The sequence below is a fragment of the Meleagris gallopavo genome, chromosome 2 (genome assembly GCF_000146605.3).
Source record: "Meleagris gallopavo isolate NT-WF06-2002-E0010 breed Aviagen turkey brand Nicholas breeding stock chromosome 2, Turkey_5.1, whole genome shotgun sequence".
Classification (NCBI taxonomy): Eukaryota; Metazoa; Chordata; class Aves; order Galliformes; family Phasianidae; genus Meleagris; species Meleagris gallopavo.
Window position 1 is genome coordinate 91,524,128 of NC_015012.2, and position 17,311 is coordinate 91,541,438.

General features: G+C 34.9%; 1 protein-coding gene across 1 annotated transcript in view; it reads right to left on the bottom strand.

The window, feature by feature from the left end:
- The window catches only part of LOC100548026 (myelin transcription factor 1-like protein), a 138,474-nt gene that overhangs the window by 57,526 nt on the left and 63,637 nt on the right, over positions 1–17,311 (bottom strand). Inside the window, 7 exon segments of the mRNA XM_031552259.1 lie at positions 160–224; positions 5,237–5,305; positions 5,794–5,856; positions 6,217–6,338; positions 8,103–8,339; positions 10,638–10,885; positions 16,642–16,853. Of these exon segments, the coding sequence (XP_031408119.1) occupies positions 160–224; positions 5,237–5,305; positions 5,794–5,856; positions 6,217–6,338; positions 8,103–8,339; positions 10,638–10,885; positions 16,642–16,853 (1,016 nt within the window).

The following is a 17,311-nucleotide window of genomic DNA, read 5'->3' on the forward strand; positions in this document are numbered from 1 at the left end:
TACTATTGATCACAATAAATACAAAACAAACTTCTCCATCTCTACTGAGGATATCCCTTCTTCCCAGTTGCTCGATCTTGTTTAGAAAATTGCAATAAAATTATTTGGTACACCAATACAAAGTGAGTGCTAAAAGTTATACTAAGATAGAAGGTTTACCCTGCAAGTGTAAGTTAAGAATATCCTTTCTAGCCAGAAAATTGTCCTGTATGCAGTCATTCCTCCTTGAAAAGTTGTGGTTAAACAAGGAGAACATCAGAAAAGCTCACTTTTCAATCTGGACCTCATGGAGGACTAAGTTTAGGATGACACAGCTGGAAATGGAGAGACAAGGATAAAGAGAAGATAAAAGTAAGAGCAGAAGATGACTACCAAACATATGGAAATGAGTGCAGAGTGAAATGGAAAGAAGGAGGCACAGAAATTCCAAATCTTACTTTATTGTAGAGAACGTATAAAAATAGATCGAGCTCCACATTTTCAGTTAAGAAGAGAAGTGGAAAATAAAAGCTTTCAGGCTTCATTGCATAGAGGGTAATGAGATTGTTCTCCACCCTGTAAGTGCCATAGGGTAATGCCAAAAGATGATCACCACAGAAACAATAATGACATACAGTATCTACATAAAGACAGGTGCTGTGGGTCTGAAATACTGGAATATTATGACAGTATCACCTACACATAAAGATTTGTTGAACTTGGTTGAACTACAAATCTTTTTGAGATTCAGACTCTTGAGTATAAGTACTAACGTGTTTTCCTGGCAGAAAACTGACCCAAAGGACAAAGGGTAAATGTTGATAATTTGACAGTTAGTTTGACAATAGTCCAATCTAATACTTTGCTACCTATGGCCTCTGAGAAAGAATTGCTATTTTTTCATTAAAGTAGGATCAGAACTAACTTTGTAATTTCCTTGTATTCGCTGGTAGCCACATTCTCTGATTAGTAGGTTAACAGAAATCTAAGTGTAAATGTTCTGTCAGCGTGTTGCATATTGTCTGGCATTGATTTATGGATAATCAAAATACTTGATTTAAAAATTTACTTAATTCTTTTTTCTTTTAAATATTATTAAAAGTGTTTCAAATGTTGCCTTTTTATAGTATTTTTAATTATACAATAGGATTACAGTTCTGTAAGTGTTAGGAATAACTTCTACAATAAGCAGTAAATAAGGAAAAATGATTAGGAAAGGCCTCAAGGTAAGATTAAGCTGGATTTAACTTATGAATATTTTAATATTGCTAGCTATCACTAGATGGGCTGTTAATTGTTTTGCCATCATAGTCAAGTTTACTCATCAATATGTTGCTTTTCACAAGCATTATAACCAAAATATTAAAGTTTGGAAGCCTTGGATTCCTGTCAGATATTAATTTCTTCAGAAACTCTTAATCAAACCAGTAACATAATTAAAACCAAGTAAATTATTTTGTTATTTCTATTTTGTTATGCCAATGAGAGCATTGACCAACCTGTCTAACTGCTTTGACCTGTCAATAAACTGTGCACAAAGACAGAAGCTTTCAGCTGGACTTTGGGTAAAAGAGGAGAGTCACACAATCTTCACAGTCTTAAATAAAAAAGAAGTCTTAAAGTGAAGTATGGGTGGTAAGGTATAATTAGGATAACCCTGGAACAATTTAATTGAGTGACAGTGTCATCTTTCTGCAAGCCAGGAAATGTGAGTGATGAAATTTTTAGAGCTATAATACCCAAAAGGCAATACAGGAAGATATTTTTTCTCTAACCTTTACTGATTCTTCAGTTATCTTGATTATGACAAGATCATAAGCATTATTTGAAGTCTCCAGTGTGTGCTATATTTTATTTTACGAAGAAGTTAAAAAAAAACAACACCACCAATGTGCTAGCAGAATTCTAGTTAGAAAGCTGCACTATGATTTGTGTTGTTACAGTACACACAAGGATACTGTGGATTAATAGAACATGATATAAAGGCTACACTAGCACAAATATAATATTTTCTCTATGAGCTACTGAGCTATATGGCAAATTGAAAAAATTATGAAAGTGTCCCAAATTACGCAGTACAAAAAGTTACTATACTACACTATCAACTCTATGCTAAACTATCAATCATTGTCTAATATACATTGGAGAAGTATTTACCAGAAATTTTGAAGAGGTTGAATTCTTTATAGATGACTGGAAATAATTGCATGAAAACCAGAATGAGGAATAAAAGATGAAGAGACAGTAACAGTACAGATTGGAAAGAGCAGGACAGAAGGGATCTCGGCTTAGGATACAGATAAAAAATGCCTTTATATTTCTCTCTAAAGCCCAGGGCAGGAGTCAGATCTGCCGATACTCACTCCTCTTTTGCTGTCAGCAAATATCTATGAAATGCATTAGCAACATTCCCCACCTCTTTCTGGTGCCCATCCATCAGAGTGCTACACCTTTCACCGCTGTATTCTATCACAGTACTTCAGGTGATCTATACAGCAGACACCAAAAGCCTCAAGATGCCAGTAGGATCCCACATTATGGACTTCCTGCTTCTTTTCAGCTTGCTCTTTTTAAAAGCAAGGAAATTACTCTCCTAAACCTCTCACACAAAAATATAACAAATGTAAATGAAGTACTTCACAGTTTAAAAATTCCCAAATCAAAGTTGCTTATGTAGCTTTGGTTTAGCTGCTTTATGCCCATATGCATTATCATTTACATGATCACATCTCCTCCCCTCTCAGGCAGAGAACAAGAGCAGAAATGAGAGCTGTATAAAGGATGCTATCATCCATAGGACTCCTACATCCCTGCTTTTGAGTATATGCCTTTGTACCAACTTCAGTATGATGGCTTAGTAGCAGAGAACAATAAGAACATTAATGTGATGGAGACAGGGAATGGGCTGATGAGACAAGGAGCTTGAAACATGGAGAAATGTAGAAAAAAAATGATAAAGGAAATAAGACAGAGTGACTGGGTCAAGTGGAAGGTGGAACTGTATGAAGAGTTTTGGGGGAGAGAAAGTAACTGCTGTTCTGGATCACCAGACTCTATTCTGCTTTCTCTGTACAGCTCATTCATTTTCACAAATTGGTGAACCATTCATTGTGTAGAATAGCCTATTTCCCACAGCTCCAACAGAATTCACTGGGAAGTTGGCCTTGAATATATACAGTTCTCTGTAGAGTGAAGAGCTAGGTGAGTCCTGTAAGTATCAAATTGAGCAATTAAAATGATATGGTTAAATTTTCTCACTTTGAACTAGTGTTAATACCAACCCTGACTTATTTCAGTGTATAATTGCAGGTGAAAATAAATTAATTCCAAGTGAAAATAAATGAATCCCCTTATTACCAAGATATATTATTAAGGAAACACTCAGGTGTGGTGTTAGTGACACGTATGTGAGTGAATTAGTTGTCATATCCTGAAAGTACAGATTGAGAAAAGTGCAGTGAAGAACAAACGGGGCCACACATGGGATAATGAGGAAAACAAAGGAAACCCATTAGTTGCTTAAGAAGTTATTACTGACTGTCCAGTGCAACATACTATTTGTTATCCAATGGAAAAATAAGTGATCAGAAAATGAATATTTGCCTTGTAACGAAGACGCAAAAGAGATCCAAGTTAAGTGAGCCTAAAATTCTATCACTTTCTAAAATTTGTACTGATTTAACAGCGTTTTAATGTGTGCAGTAGGTACTACAGTAATAACTCCTAAGTAAGTAGGAATTATAGGTTAGCTAAACCTGTATCTGTAATTTTAAGTATGACTTAATCTTGTTTTCTTTGCTTTCAAAATAGGTAGAGAAAATGGCAGAGAAAGGAGTGGGAATCAAGTTCAAGCAATCTTTTATTCCCACTGGTCTACATAAAGTAGGCTTGACTGTAGATATTTGAGAAAAGTAGAGGAATGGGATCATCCCGGAACACTTTCCCAACTTAACTAAACTTTATAAAGGGTTAAAGCAGCAAAGTATGTACTTAAAGTATTATGTCGGCTGCCCCTACAGTCTTGTCTACGTAACAGCTTTATCTATGTAATTGCGGCTCCCTGATCATCAACAACACATGCCAACCAAAAAGTCAGGCCAAAATCTGAGTTTCTCTGGGGTTATTTACCCACATTCTGCTTATGATTATGTACATATATATATATGTTCAGTGACCTCATTTACAGCCTTTCCTTTTGCATATCACATTGTCTTCTAGCAAAAGATAGCAATACAATCTGAACTGACAGTTCAAAAAAATAACTTTAGACTGGAGGGGTAATACATGTGAATTTTGTATCTCATCCTTGCACTTAGTGACTAGATTAAGTAAGACTAGAGAGATATCTAACTTCAGTAGGTTTCTCGTGCTTGCTTTCTTATCTTTCCCACAAGTTAAAGTTGTTTTTTTCATCAAAGTACTGAACTCAAGAAATTCTAGTTAAGGCAATAATGTATGGTAAAGACAGAATAATGCTTAGCATAGCACCATAGGCTACCCATTCATATTTTTCCTACTCAATTTTTTTCTTGCTACTTATGAAAATCTTTCCATGTTAACCATATTACCATCTCAGGAATACCACTAACTCGTAGTACTAACAAACCCTACAGTTCTTCAACATACAGAATTCCAATCAAGCACATGGTGCAGGAAGACAGATTGAACCTGTCTCACAATTCTTTAATTCTCAAGGCTCACAACTGTCATTTCAAAGAACTGAAAGAAAATTGTGAGGAATGCATTTTAAGTAGGGGAATAACTAAGTTGATACTAAGAAACAGTCAAATGAGAAAATGCATTAAGCCATTAACAGTGATACAAACCTGGGGAAGATTATGCAAGCATTAGGAAGAAACAGACTGTTTCCTCTCCCCTCTAGCCTAACTCTGAGAAATATCATTTCACTAGTTATATAGTCAGAAGTATTTCATCATTCTAATCTCATGAGAATTCTCTGTTCTAACTAGCAAATTCAAATGTTCAGAAAAGAACTGGAGTTCAGACATCTAGATGAATTTCACCGCTATCGCTTAATGAATACTCAAAAGAAAATACTACGTCAACAGATTTACGTATAGACCCAGCCTATGTGGAATTTCTAGAGAAATCACACACTTCTCAAGCACGGATCAACCACCTCTGCAGCATCTAGCAGCTCTCCAGATAGACTGCATTTCTAATTTCTGACGTAACTATACACTGTTTGTAGTAAAATAAATATTTATAAGGAAAATATTTGTTCTTTATATCTTACTTGAGTTCTTGTGAGCTTGTGGCCAGCATACTTCGAATGCTTTTGTCAGCCAAGGGACATCCAGACAAACTGTAAGACACGGTAGGACAGACAAGTAAATTAATCTTCTTATTAATTGAACGTTCCCAACAAACACAACATAAAAATTAAAAAGTAAAAGTTTGTAATGCAGAAAAGCGATGGGGCAAGTGCTGTAATATTGAATTTTGTAATATAGTTAACCCTCTGAATATATTTAGATATCAACATTACTTCCAAAATTACATACTGTAAATGTTCTTTTTTTGTTTCTCTATAAACTAGTAAAATGTAACAAAAATATTTGTGGTTCCTGGGTTAACTACTTAAATGCTTAGAATGCTTTGGAAATTTTAGTAATCTATTTAAAAATAAAAGACGCTTATACAACACACAAATTAGCATGCTTTTAAGATCAACATATACTACTCAAAGGGTTAACACATAGTTCAACGTTTTACTTTGACAGCATTGTTGAGGTAAGCTGAAAACAATAAATTGAAAAGACAGAATCCACCATGAAAAAAATGAAGTCACACCTTCTATGTGAGGCGTAATTACCAGTCACATGACCACTCCCATCACACCCTGGTGTTGGACATCTGCCACCAAACAAAAACAAAAACAGCCAAAATAGTAAGTATGTTTAAAAAAAAGCTTTTAAAAGTTTCATTGTTTCCAGTTTAGCTGCAATGACTGCAAGGGGTTTTAAGCATCCTAATTGAAAAGCTGCAAAATGAACAGGATTAAATGAAAATGGCGTCTCAATACAATATAGCATCATTAAGAACAAGCAAATACACATTAGCTTATCACTTTACTTAACTGGCAGTTTGAAACATTTATATGCTGCAAATGTTGCATGCTCATACTGCAAGGCGTATATGTACTTGTTTGTTTAAAAAAGACAAGAGAGAAAAGGTTAAAAGGAGAAAAATAATTTCACCTCACATTATGCTTACGTTATTAAATCCTTTTTGCTCTCTTTGCATTGAGGGTATTTGGGTTTAGGACTTGGGATTGTAACTTCACCAGGATACCTTCTTTCTTCAAGTGCCTCTTGGAAAGGATCCAAATCTTCTGGCTACAGGCAAATATATGAGCATTAATCTCAGCTAGGTGAGGTTACAACTTTCATAAAATATTACGAATTAGAGTCATCAGAGATTATCTCCTTTTTCATCCTACTTCATCGGAGAAAAACCATGAAATTATTTCATATTCTTTCACCTATCAAACTTTTAAATAGTCCTTGCATATTCTGATGCAGACTTTGCAGTGTGTGGGAATTAATTAGGCTATTTAATTAAGGAAAAAAAAAGCAAAAGACTGATTTTTATATAACTGATGTATTATTTTCATTTAAGATAAATAGTTAATACTTTCTCTAAAGACACTGCAAAACTGAGGAATAGGAATAAAGAATAAATGTAGCATCTGGTTCACCAAAGAGCCATTTTAATAACTTTAATTTATTAATAAAAGTTTAGATTATTATTAAATTAATAGTTTAGAACACACCAAAGATGAAATAGGAATAAATGTAACTGTAACTTTGGGGCAAACCTCAATGGATCTGTCTGGCAAAATGTAATTATATAATTTAGAATTAACATTACTGATTCACTCAGTAATTCTAAATTGTCTATTTCGGGAACAAAGTAGTTAAATGCATTGATTTAGAGATCCCTGCAGATGGTGCTACAAACACCACAGCAGAAATGTATCATTATGTTTGCTCTGAGAAACACTTCATATTGTATTTTTCACCTCATATTTCATTGATAAAGATAGATTTCCTAATTCCAGTGAAATTAATAGCAGAACTGTGACTAATAACACAGATAGAATGGATGCAGTATACAGTGGAAATGTTACTTTGTTATATGTGTCAAAGGCATTGAATTTAGTTTTAAGTTTTAATTAAAATAGGTCTGAAATCCATCACACACAAATTATTAGCCTAATTTTAATAGTTTACACCAAGGAAAAACATAGAACAATGTACTGAAGTCTCCAAACATCTATTATATATTGAATGTAGCATTGTAAGCTATACAGTGGATAAGAGTTGAAACCTGATGAACAAAATCAGTGGCATTAAAACTTGTCAGCAGGTTTATTTCAGTGTCTTGGCTCACACAGGAACACATCCCACATGATCTAAGTATTGAAACATAAATTCACTAGCTTATTTTGTTTATTTGCCTTTTCTGTTTAAAGGGTCTTGCTGTTTTCTTAGCATTCTGACTTGAAAAGTAATACCAATTTCAAATACCCCTTCTTTGTATAATTATTTAAACAAAGTACTTCATTAATACAGGCACTTTCACACATAGAGCTAACAGGAATACATAAGTAATCTAGAAGAAGATTAGCTGAAATAGTTGAAAGCTTACATTACAGTCTGATGGTTTTGTTTAAATTGATTTCTAAGCAATACATACTTTCAAACATTCAGCACATCATTTATGGTTTTCAGATTCAGTGGGATATCTTATCTTGAGAGCCGATTATCCCACTATTGCACAGTTCTGTCAACTTGCTTATATAGAATATCATAATCTGGATAAAGTGAAACATCTTTTCAGCAGAAAATATTTGTTAAAAAGATGATACTGTTAGAAAACATGATTCAAATTCATGGTTCAAATGTTGTCTTATGGAACTTAGTCACAGATCAGATGTGTGTCAGCATGATGTATTTCTAAAGATTAACCAGCAGAAGTTGTTTGGTAGAAAACCACCATTTTAACACCTTTTGTTTCCTCTTTCCCCCAAAATATCAGAAATGCAATAGATTACAAAAAGTAGATTGAATGAGAACGATAAAATAAAAAAGACATACATTAATCTCTTTGGAATCATCTTCATCTATCCTACTGGGCTTCATTTTTGTGTAGTCCACTGGTAAGTCCCAGCAGTCACCCTCATTCAGTTGGTAACAGCGGTTGTTCATCACAGCTTGTCGTTGTGGTGACATTGGCTCCAGTGGTGTCAAAATGGTACAGCAACCATCTCGCTGCCTCTGCTTGTTCATACTCAGGTCCAAGGTCCCATTTTCATCGACTTCCATATCAGGATTCTGTCAAAAGAAGAAAAATATTGTTAATTTAGCTTCACACTATCAAACCTCTCTGTGTTCTTCAATATATTTGATTGCCTAGCAGAATAATAAAATGTGTTTCCATTCCTGTATAGATTGAAAGCATTGAGCCCCCTCCCACACATAGCATGATGCTATTACACAACATTAATGCTGTTCTAGTAGATTTCTTCCTGAATGGCTAATCTGATGTTTAGGGGAACAGGGCAAGAGCCTTCATTATGCTCTCCCACCATCCAGAAAAACAGGTGCAAAAAAAACAGATGAAAATGAGAAATCTCTGAAGGTATTTTCTTGTTGTTGTCTTTATCTTCTTGGTCTACTCTGTGACAGTGAATACCTCTGAGTTAATATCTGCCTAATTCTTGTTTAAAGTCCTGACACCTGTCCAGGTGATTAGAGGGGAAAAAAAGTAGCTAGCATCAAATAAATTTGTTTCTTTGTGTATTTAGCATTAACAGTCAGTTCTTGAACAGATACTGTCAAGGAATTAAAAAGAAACATAGGGCTCCAAAATAAGTCTTTTGGACAATATTTGGCAACGTTACAGGAACAGGAAATGCCTTTAAATTTCTCCGTTCCTTCACTGCAGATGTAAGAGTATTAGCATTTTGTATATCTGCCTTTATAATGAATAAATTTAGGTAATGCAATAGTTGTGACAATTTCTGTGTAGCAAATAAGGTACTGCAAAATACAAGCTTTGACTTACTCCTTTACAGAAACAAACAAGTGTTGTCTCATATTCTTAGGAAAAAAAGATGTTAAAACAAAAATGGAATTAAAAAAAAAAGAGCAAATAAAATAAAACTGCCCACAAATAATCACTGATCTGTTCAAAAGTGAAGCACAAGAAATTTGGTTTCAAAACTAGTGTGAATGCTACTGACTCCTTGTATGTCTAGAGACTCCCTCTAGTAACAGAAGAGCTGCAGGAAAGCATTGTGAATGCAAATCCCTTTTTGATCAATTACTGCCTTTTCTCATAACATAAATACAATTGATATTATCTTGCTAGTTTTACTTAGAAAATATTTGTTAATTCTCTTGAAGTCATTCATCCATTTTTTACATAGGGCGAAACATTAGGAAAGAGGCACCTTCTGTTTTTAACATATAAGAAAAAAGATATTTTATTCCAACTTTTTACATTGTGTTGATATAGAATACAACTGTATTTTTTACATTTCAGAAAGAGATTTATCTCTTCAATATTACTAAAGAAATTAATGTAAAAAGCAGCATCTGAAAACAGTCACCAACCATTTCAGATTGAATTGGGTTCTATTGCTAGTATCTGCTGCTAAGGGTTTAGTTTCCTATGAAACTTCTAGAGGCTTTTACATGGTGAAAGTAAAGAAACCTTTGTCTAAATGAAGAAGAAAAGAACATGTCTGCCAGCTCAAAATCCCTCCTATAAGCACAATAAAAATCTTCCCATTGCACTGCATCTGTCTACTCAGCCATCTAGTGGTCTCCCATAGGTATCACTGTACTGCTTGTTGATGTATATTAAATACTAATCTTTCAGTAGCTATCAGAGTCAAAAAGTAATGTTTAAAATTAAAAAACAAATATTTTGCTAAATCTTCACTGAATGCTTATAGCATACTGGTTTTTTTTTTTTAGTATATAAAGCTTAACAATGTTTATTATTTGTCTCTACAGTCATTTCATAACAAACTGAGACTATGAACATGAAGAACATCAGTGACTCTGCACCAGCTAAGCACCTTTGAAATCACATGTACTGGAGGATTTATTGTTTGTTTCAAATGCTTAATGCAATGACTTAAGAACTGTGATACCATACACAGGCAGGAAATTCTAGCATACAAGCAGCATAGATTTCTTTTTAATAGATCTTACAAACTTAGGTCTCATATACAACTTTTAAATGAAATTATATCATTAAATCTTGATCTTCTCACAAAATGTATGAATCAGATAGTGTTTAGCAAAAAATCTGTAGTGCAATTAATACCACTTGAGCAATTCAAACATCTTTTATAATTACAGATCTCACTAGTAAGAGACAAATTAAAAAACGAGGGAGTACATGCTGTCATGCTTTCGGTTTATATACCGATCGGGTTTTCCCAAGATACTTGAGAGCAATTTCCTTTTTTTTTTTTTTCCTGCTTTAGCAGCAATGTGAGATTATGTTAATTTTGAGTAAAAGAAAAAAAGACAAAAACACTCTTCTTTCTATCAGAGGCACAAAGCTAGTGCAGTAAAGACGAATCTCCATCAACAAACAGAATTACTGATTTTTACCCTTGCACAGAGATCCTGAGGCTTAGTGGAGAGGTTCTGAGGCATCTCCCTGCAGCGGGTGGAGAGATTCAGAATTGCAGTAGCAGCCATGTGCGCTGCCTCCATGTCATGAGTGTAGTCAAAGCTGCTCTTGCTGCAGGTACTGCTGGCACTGCTGCCTCCACCACAACTCATATTGCTGCTGCTGCTAGGGGCATAACTGCTTGTTGTGCTGCTGGTTGGACTTGAATTCTTACAGTAACGTTTAGCTGTGGGAAGAAATATGACAAGTATGACTCAAAAGAACTAGCATTCTGCATAAGTGAAGAGAAAAACAAACTGCTGGAGGTGAAATTTATAATGAGCAACAGTAACCAATACCAAAAAAAAAAAAAAAAAAAAGCAATAAGAATGATGGCTGTATTTCTTGATTTCTGCCTGTGATTTTTATATGCTAAATATATGAGTTTGTATGAAATAATCCCCCGTACAAATCTGTATGATGTGATCATGAATTCTTCTGACAAACAGGCTGGATTTAGAAAACAATAAAAACTCAAAGAAACACTGCTTTTACCCACATATAGAATCAGACAAAAGGTAGAATCTGCTCAGATTGTTCAGTTTTATTTATGAGGGGCAACATAACATTATAAAATCTTTCACAGCTACATGACCAAGTGTAGTTTTAAGGTCTAGACTCCCCAGGGCTACTGGACATCAAGCACACTGAAAGGGCTTGGGTCTCTGGACCAAAGTGCTAACCGTATATTCTTAAACACTTCACACTTCCTAAAAGGACTTTTCTTCCTATACACACTAGGAGACTGGCCATCAGAAAGGAGAGGAAGACAAGAACATGATGAAAGAAGAGAGAAAGTGGCCGCATGTAAATTATCCCATGGATCTCACAAAGGCAAAAGCAATGGCTGCATAAACAGAAACAATCTTAAGTGAATCACCCCCAGCTTCAAACACCCCAAGTGCTTACAATTCTTTATAAAAACAGTAAGGGCCAAAGATGCTCATTACTGGTCATACTGAGATACAGAGCACTGTATTCTGACTGGCAGAAACCACTAACGCACTGACAAAGCTCACTTGCATTCTATTTAAATACAATGTACAACTGCTGCACTGCATTAAGACATGCTCCTTACAGCCAAATGTATTATAATAATAATGCAAAACAGTTATATTAGCTCACTTATTTCTTCAATCCTTCCCCCATATATATCATTTAAAAGCACTTCTATAAAATGCAAGAAGGTGTCAGCTAGTCTCCAAAATCTAAAAGTTTATATATTCTCACATAAAAGTCAAGGTCATAGGATACATAAATGGGTATTACCGTGACTATTCCCCCTTAAGATGGAAATGTATACTGCAGAGATCATACCATATAGCACAGTATAACAATAACAAACTAGCATGCTGATTAGAGAGCTATACAAAAAAGGTCAGATTCTAGCTAGAGCTCTTCTGTGATGGGTTCCATTTAAATGCCAGACTCTTCAGGTGCATTTGTCTGAGCAGACATACATATAATAATCTGCTCCCATGAGCACAGCCCATTTGTGAACCACAGGCTGCTGTGCTAGGCAGGTAGTATTCAAAAGAATCAGAAAGCAAAATATCTCTGCTAGAGCTTATGTCATCTCCTTCAAAAAAATGAAAAAATCACTGTGCTATTTTTACTGTAAAGGAAATAGTGTTTCACTTAATTCATAACAGATGGAAAGCCACATAATGCACAGGGTGTGATTTTTTTAAGTGAAGCTAATGCTGAACATTCATCACTTTTCTTTGTTTTAAACACATAGTAGCACTACTTTTGCAGGGTATCCACTAATAATAAACCTGCGAACAATTTCTCCAGAGTTTCATTATTAACACAGTAGTCAGTGGCAGTCATTAAAAATTCAGCATTTATCCATTCTTACTTTGTAATGACATCCAATACACACAAGAATTTTTCTATATTTAAGGAAGGAAATAATTGAATAATTCAGTTTCTACTGTGTTAACACAGCAAGCACCCTATACAGCTAAGCATGTCAAATTAGAAATATCTTTCAAAATTTATATGAACAAATAAGACTTATGTTACTTGCAAAAGAACGCTAGTCTTCTCACAGGAGGTCACATTTAAATAAACGTAAGAGACACACTTCATGTGAAATCATATATGTAACAATGTGTGTTAAAGGGAGGAAATAGGCAGCTTTATATACAGGACTAACCATCAGAAACTCATGCAGGCTCTGATATGGACTCCTCTGTGGCCTTGGTCAAGCTATATTATCCCTTGAATTCATTTTCCCTATAAATAGAAAATTCCTTCTAAAATTTAGTTGTGTTGTGATTCACTTGCAAAACACTTTGAAGGCTTAAAGTGCTATATGCATGCTACACAGTTCTTAGCTTTTAGATAACCAATGATTTAAGCAAAACTCGGAGAGAAATGGCCATGGTTATTTTAAATTAACTGTAAGTGCACGTTTTAAAACAAGTCATATAGCCCAGACTGCTCATCCCACATTAGTTTTTCAGGAGAAACAAAGATCACCAATTTATAATGAATTAAATCAAGTCCATTGCTAAGGAAGGGGAAGCTACGCTATTTCACTATCACATAATTCTGCTTGCTACATAGCCCAACTCTGTGACACAAGATTCTGGAGCTCTCCAGTCCACCTATGCTTCATGATCCAGCAGTGAAACCAAAGATGGATATGATAATATATATTATTATTCCATCAATAAAGGATACAAGTCTAATCCACTGTTTTTCCAGCATACTGGCTGTCCACCAGGCATGTCTAGGGGCTAATTACAGAGAACATCTCTAAGTCTACAGGCTCCTCTTTCTAATTAACAACAGAGGAGTGGGAGATATCTCAACAACTTAAAGGAGCAAACTCTGATATTCTGAATGGAATTTAACTGTAGTCAGAGAACCCCATCCACAGTATTGCCTAAATACTGAACTTGTTAAGGACATTAATTGCAGTTTCAATTATTTTTATGACTCACACAGTGAGATATTAATCTCACGTTATTTCAGGTATCTGATCTAGTCACTATAAGCTTTCTCTATCAGCAATAGAAAAAATTAGAACTTTTGAGCAATGATGCACTTAGATTAAATGTGTACCTCAGGAGAGATGAACGGCATCAAAGAAGCATCTATCTTCCTCTATGGATCTGAAAATGGTGATTAGTTCAGATATAGGTGGTATACATAATAGAATTCTAGATATGGTCAGACGAATCCCACCCCTAATGTTTTCTCAGTGTTTTGACAGAAGGTCCCACCATTATTGGTGGGATGAGAGGAGTTTCTGTCATCATCTGAGAAACTGGAAGGGCTGCTATCTCCTCTGCATGCTGAGTCTAGCTGTTTTTTATATTGGCTGCTATATACCAATAACCCAATAAACCCCAAGATGTTAACTGGCATAAAAGATAAGGTAAATACGCAAACACAACCAGGGCTTATTCTTCAGGAGTTATTGGAGCATTCTATCTCACAATACAAAGTATCCATTTTTGTTTGTTTGTTGTTAAAGCTTACTGAAAAAAAAATCAAGAAAACTATACAAAGGGTATATTTATGCTCATGTCACTCACAGCCATACACTTCTTGAACACATGCCTTTCTCTGATGACGAAAATACAATGCTTGCTTGCAATTAAAAATAAGACTGAAACATGAAGTTATTGATTTTTCATATCCCTAAAGTGTTTGTCACTTCTTACTTGGTCAGAAAAAATAGACTGCTGCTTAGATGCAAGTTCCCCAGAAAATTTAGGCTTTCTTTCAGTATTTTCAAGATGAAAATACTTTTCAAAACATAATCTGCTCTCATATAAATGTGTATGTGCCAACACATGTAAGAAGTGTACACACAGTACCTCCACAGTGGTCTTGGTACAAATAATTAATAATTTATTTTGCACACAACTATGAAATCACTTAGAAATGCTGCAAAATTTCTTGAGGAATAGTGGCTCTTTTAAGTTAAGAGACTCTTTCTGAAATTGCCTTCATATTCAACTATTTCCAATAGCTGTCAACAAAATCTTTGTCCTGATGAATGTCAGTGTCAGAATTTTACTTATTCTTTAACTGATTTTCCTGAGGAACTCTGAAGCCATTTGTCCATTTAAGACAAACATGATGGAGTGATTATGTAATATTAAAGATCTAGGGATTCTAAAGGTTTTGTGAATATCACTGGTTGGTCACAAACAAAAACTTAAATGATGCCTGGGATCAAGTCAGCATATCTGCCTGGTCAAACAAGACACACATCACATGCAGCTACAGCATGTGCCACCTCCTGCAGAGTATGTAGTATGGAGTAAATCCGTTGGAAATTTGCCTTCATTTGTCAAACAACCTGCTCCAGTTGTAATGAGCATCAGTTTTCTCAGTACACAAGAATAATGAATACTTGCTGTACTAGCATGAATCGTGTATTTTGTGTCCCTCTGTCCCCTGTGACTTAGATAACTGAGCAGTGAAACAAGCTTGTCCCAATCCAAAAAGATTCCCAAAGTAAAATTCGAATTCATATCAAAGGAAGATGAGAATGTAGAAAGACAGCTATATCACTCAAATATTTCATTATTTAAGATCGCTATTGAACTTGTGTTTAATGCTACATGTATTTTCAAATTCTGATGATTTGGAAAAAAGTACCCTTTCTAATTCTTTGCTGAAATAGGGTCTTGAATGAGAAAAATATGCATTACTTGCTCAAACATCAGTAATTTGATCCATACATACGCATATTCACAGGTTCCCTAGTAACACACTGATTCTTGCCCTTTGCAAGAGTAGACAGAGCATATATGCAAGTTTTTCTTATATCATTAACTTACTAACCACAGTTACAGTTAGTGCATTACCTTTAGTAATGCTCAAGCCCTTAATCTGACACAGGCAAATGTGATGAGTGTATGAGAGAAGAAAAACAGACACTTTTACTCAAAAATAAGTTGCCTTTCATACCTCTTCTCCTTTTTGCTGTGGTGGAAAAATATGCCTGTTGATTCTGAAGAAAACAAAATATCCAAAAGGTGGGAGCTGCATCAATTTTCCCTTTTTCCACTTGCCTATTTTTGAATGTCAGAGTCTGTGCTCAGGCAACAGCATAAATTGTTTTATGTAGTATATTTATTTCTGCTTTCCTAACCAAAAATCTGGCATCTACTTGAAATTTCCTACAGTAGTAAGTGAATAGCATCAAATATTTTAACAACAACAAAAAAAAAGGACACATTTATTACTATATCATATACATACACGTAATATACATATATATAAAATTTGTATTGCCCTGAAAAATCTTGACGTCCTCATAAGTTACAATCCAAATCCTGCGTTGTTCATCATGTAGTTCATTTTCGTCCTCTAATGAAAATCCTCTTGCCTGATGGACACTATTCTATTCATTTGAACTGAAGCCCCTTTCAGTCTATTTCTAAATGTAGTGTGAGGTTTCCCAAAGAACTCTACAGGTGTATTCACAAGGATAAAAAGAGCACAAATGCCTCATTAAGTAAATAGCAGAGATTTCTGAAGTGCAACGAGATCCAGGTTTTCTACTTCCACATCCCCACAGAGTACGTATGTTATCTTTCTGAGTTACTTGAACTGCTGTACAGAAATGAGAATCGTAATGTGACCCATGAGGCCAGGTCTCCCAGACAGCAACATAATGTAGTGTTCCTGCATCACAAGAACTAGTTCTATTCCTTAGTTTTACTGCAATCACAACACATCCCAGGAGCATAATAGGTGGAGATGTTCTTTTGCCAGTGCAACAATCGTGAAGCAAGCACCGTATAAAACAACGCTTTTTATAAAGGCCTTTAAAAAGAACTTACACATGACAGCATTCCTCATAATACTATATGAACATGAAAACATGTCTTATTTATATGATGTTTACATATACAACAACATGATTAACTGCAAACTTGTCTCTCATGTATAAGAGTGTGCACCTCCTACCATCATATCCTTTGGGGGATATATCCCTGGATTGCACCTTGGGAGCTATGGCTCTCTTGCCATAGGCATGGTTGTCATAACTGTTATATTCAAACGTAGTCTTAGAGTATTTCTCTAGTTCCTTGGCCAAGTTGGAGCGGGGTGTGGTGGTGGGGACATTGTTTCTGTAGCCATACTGAGGGATCTCCAATTGCTTAACAAAGCACATGGGCCTAGAAATTAAAGATATGTAAAGTTTGTTAGATGCAGTTCAGTTTACTGTGTTTGTGCATAATTTATAGTTCAGATTAGAAAATCTTAGTTATTTCTTGCACTCATGAGACAGCAATATATTATTGCATTTGCTTTGTTTGGTTATTTTCAGCAGACAAACAATACATATTTTCTTGAACAAAGCCTAGACAAAATTAATTCTAATACAGCTAAATGTATTCTGTATCTAAAAGTATTTTAAAATTCTGTTTTAAAATACCCCACGGTTCCACTTTCCCTTTGTAATTGCATCACATAGCAAACATTTTCTTTTTGGGAGGTGAATCAAAAAAGGACAAGTGAACTGACAGAAGAAGAAGTTTGAACAAATTCCTTCAAATGTCAAAAAAAAAAAAAGAAAAGAAAGGCACGGGAAGCTCGATTTAATTAATGGAGTTTCCTCTAAATCTTTTTCAAC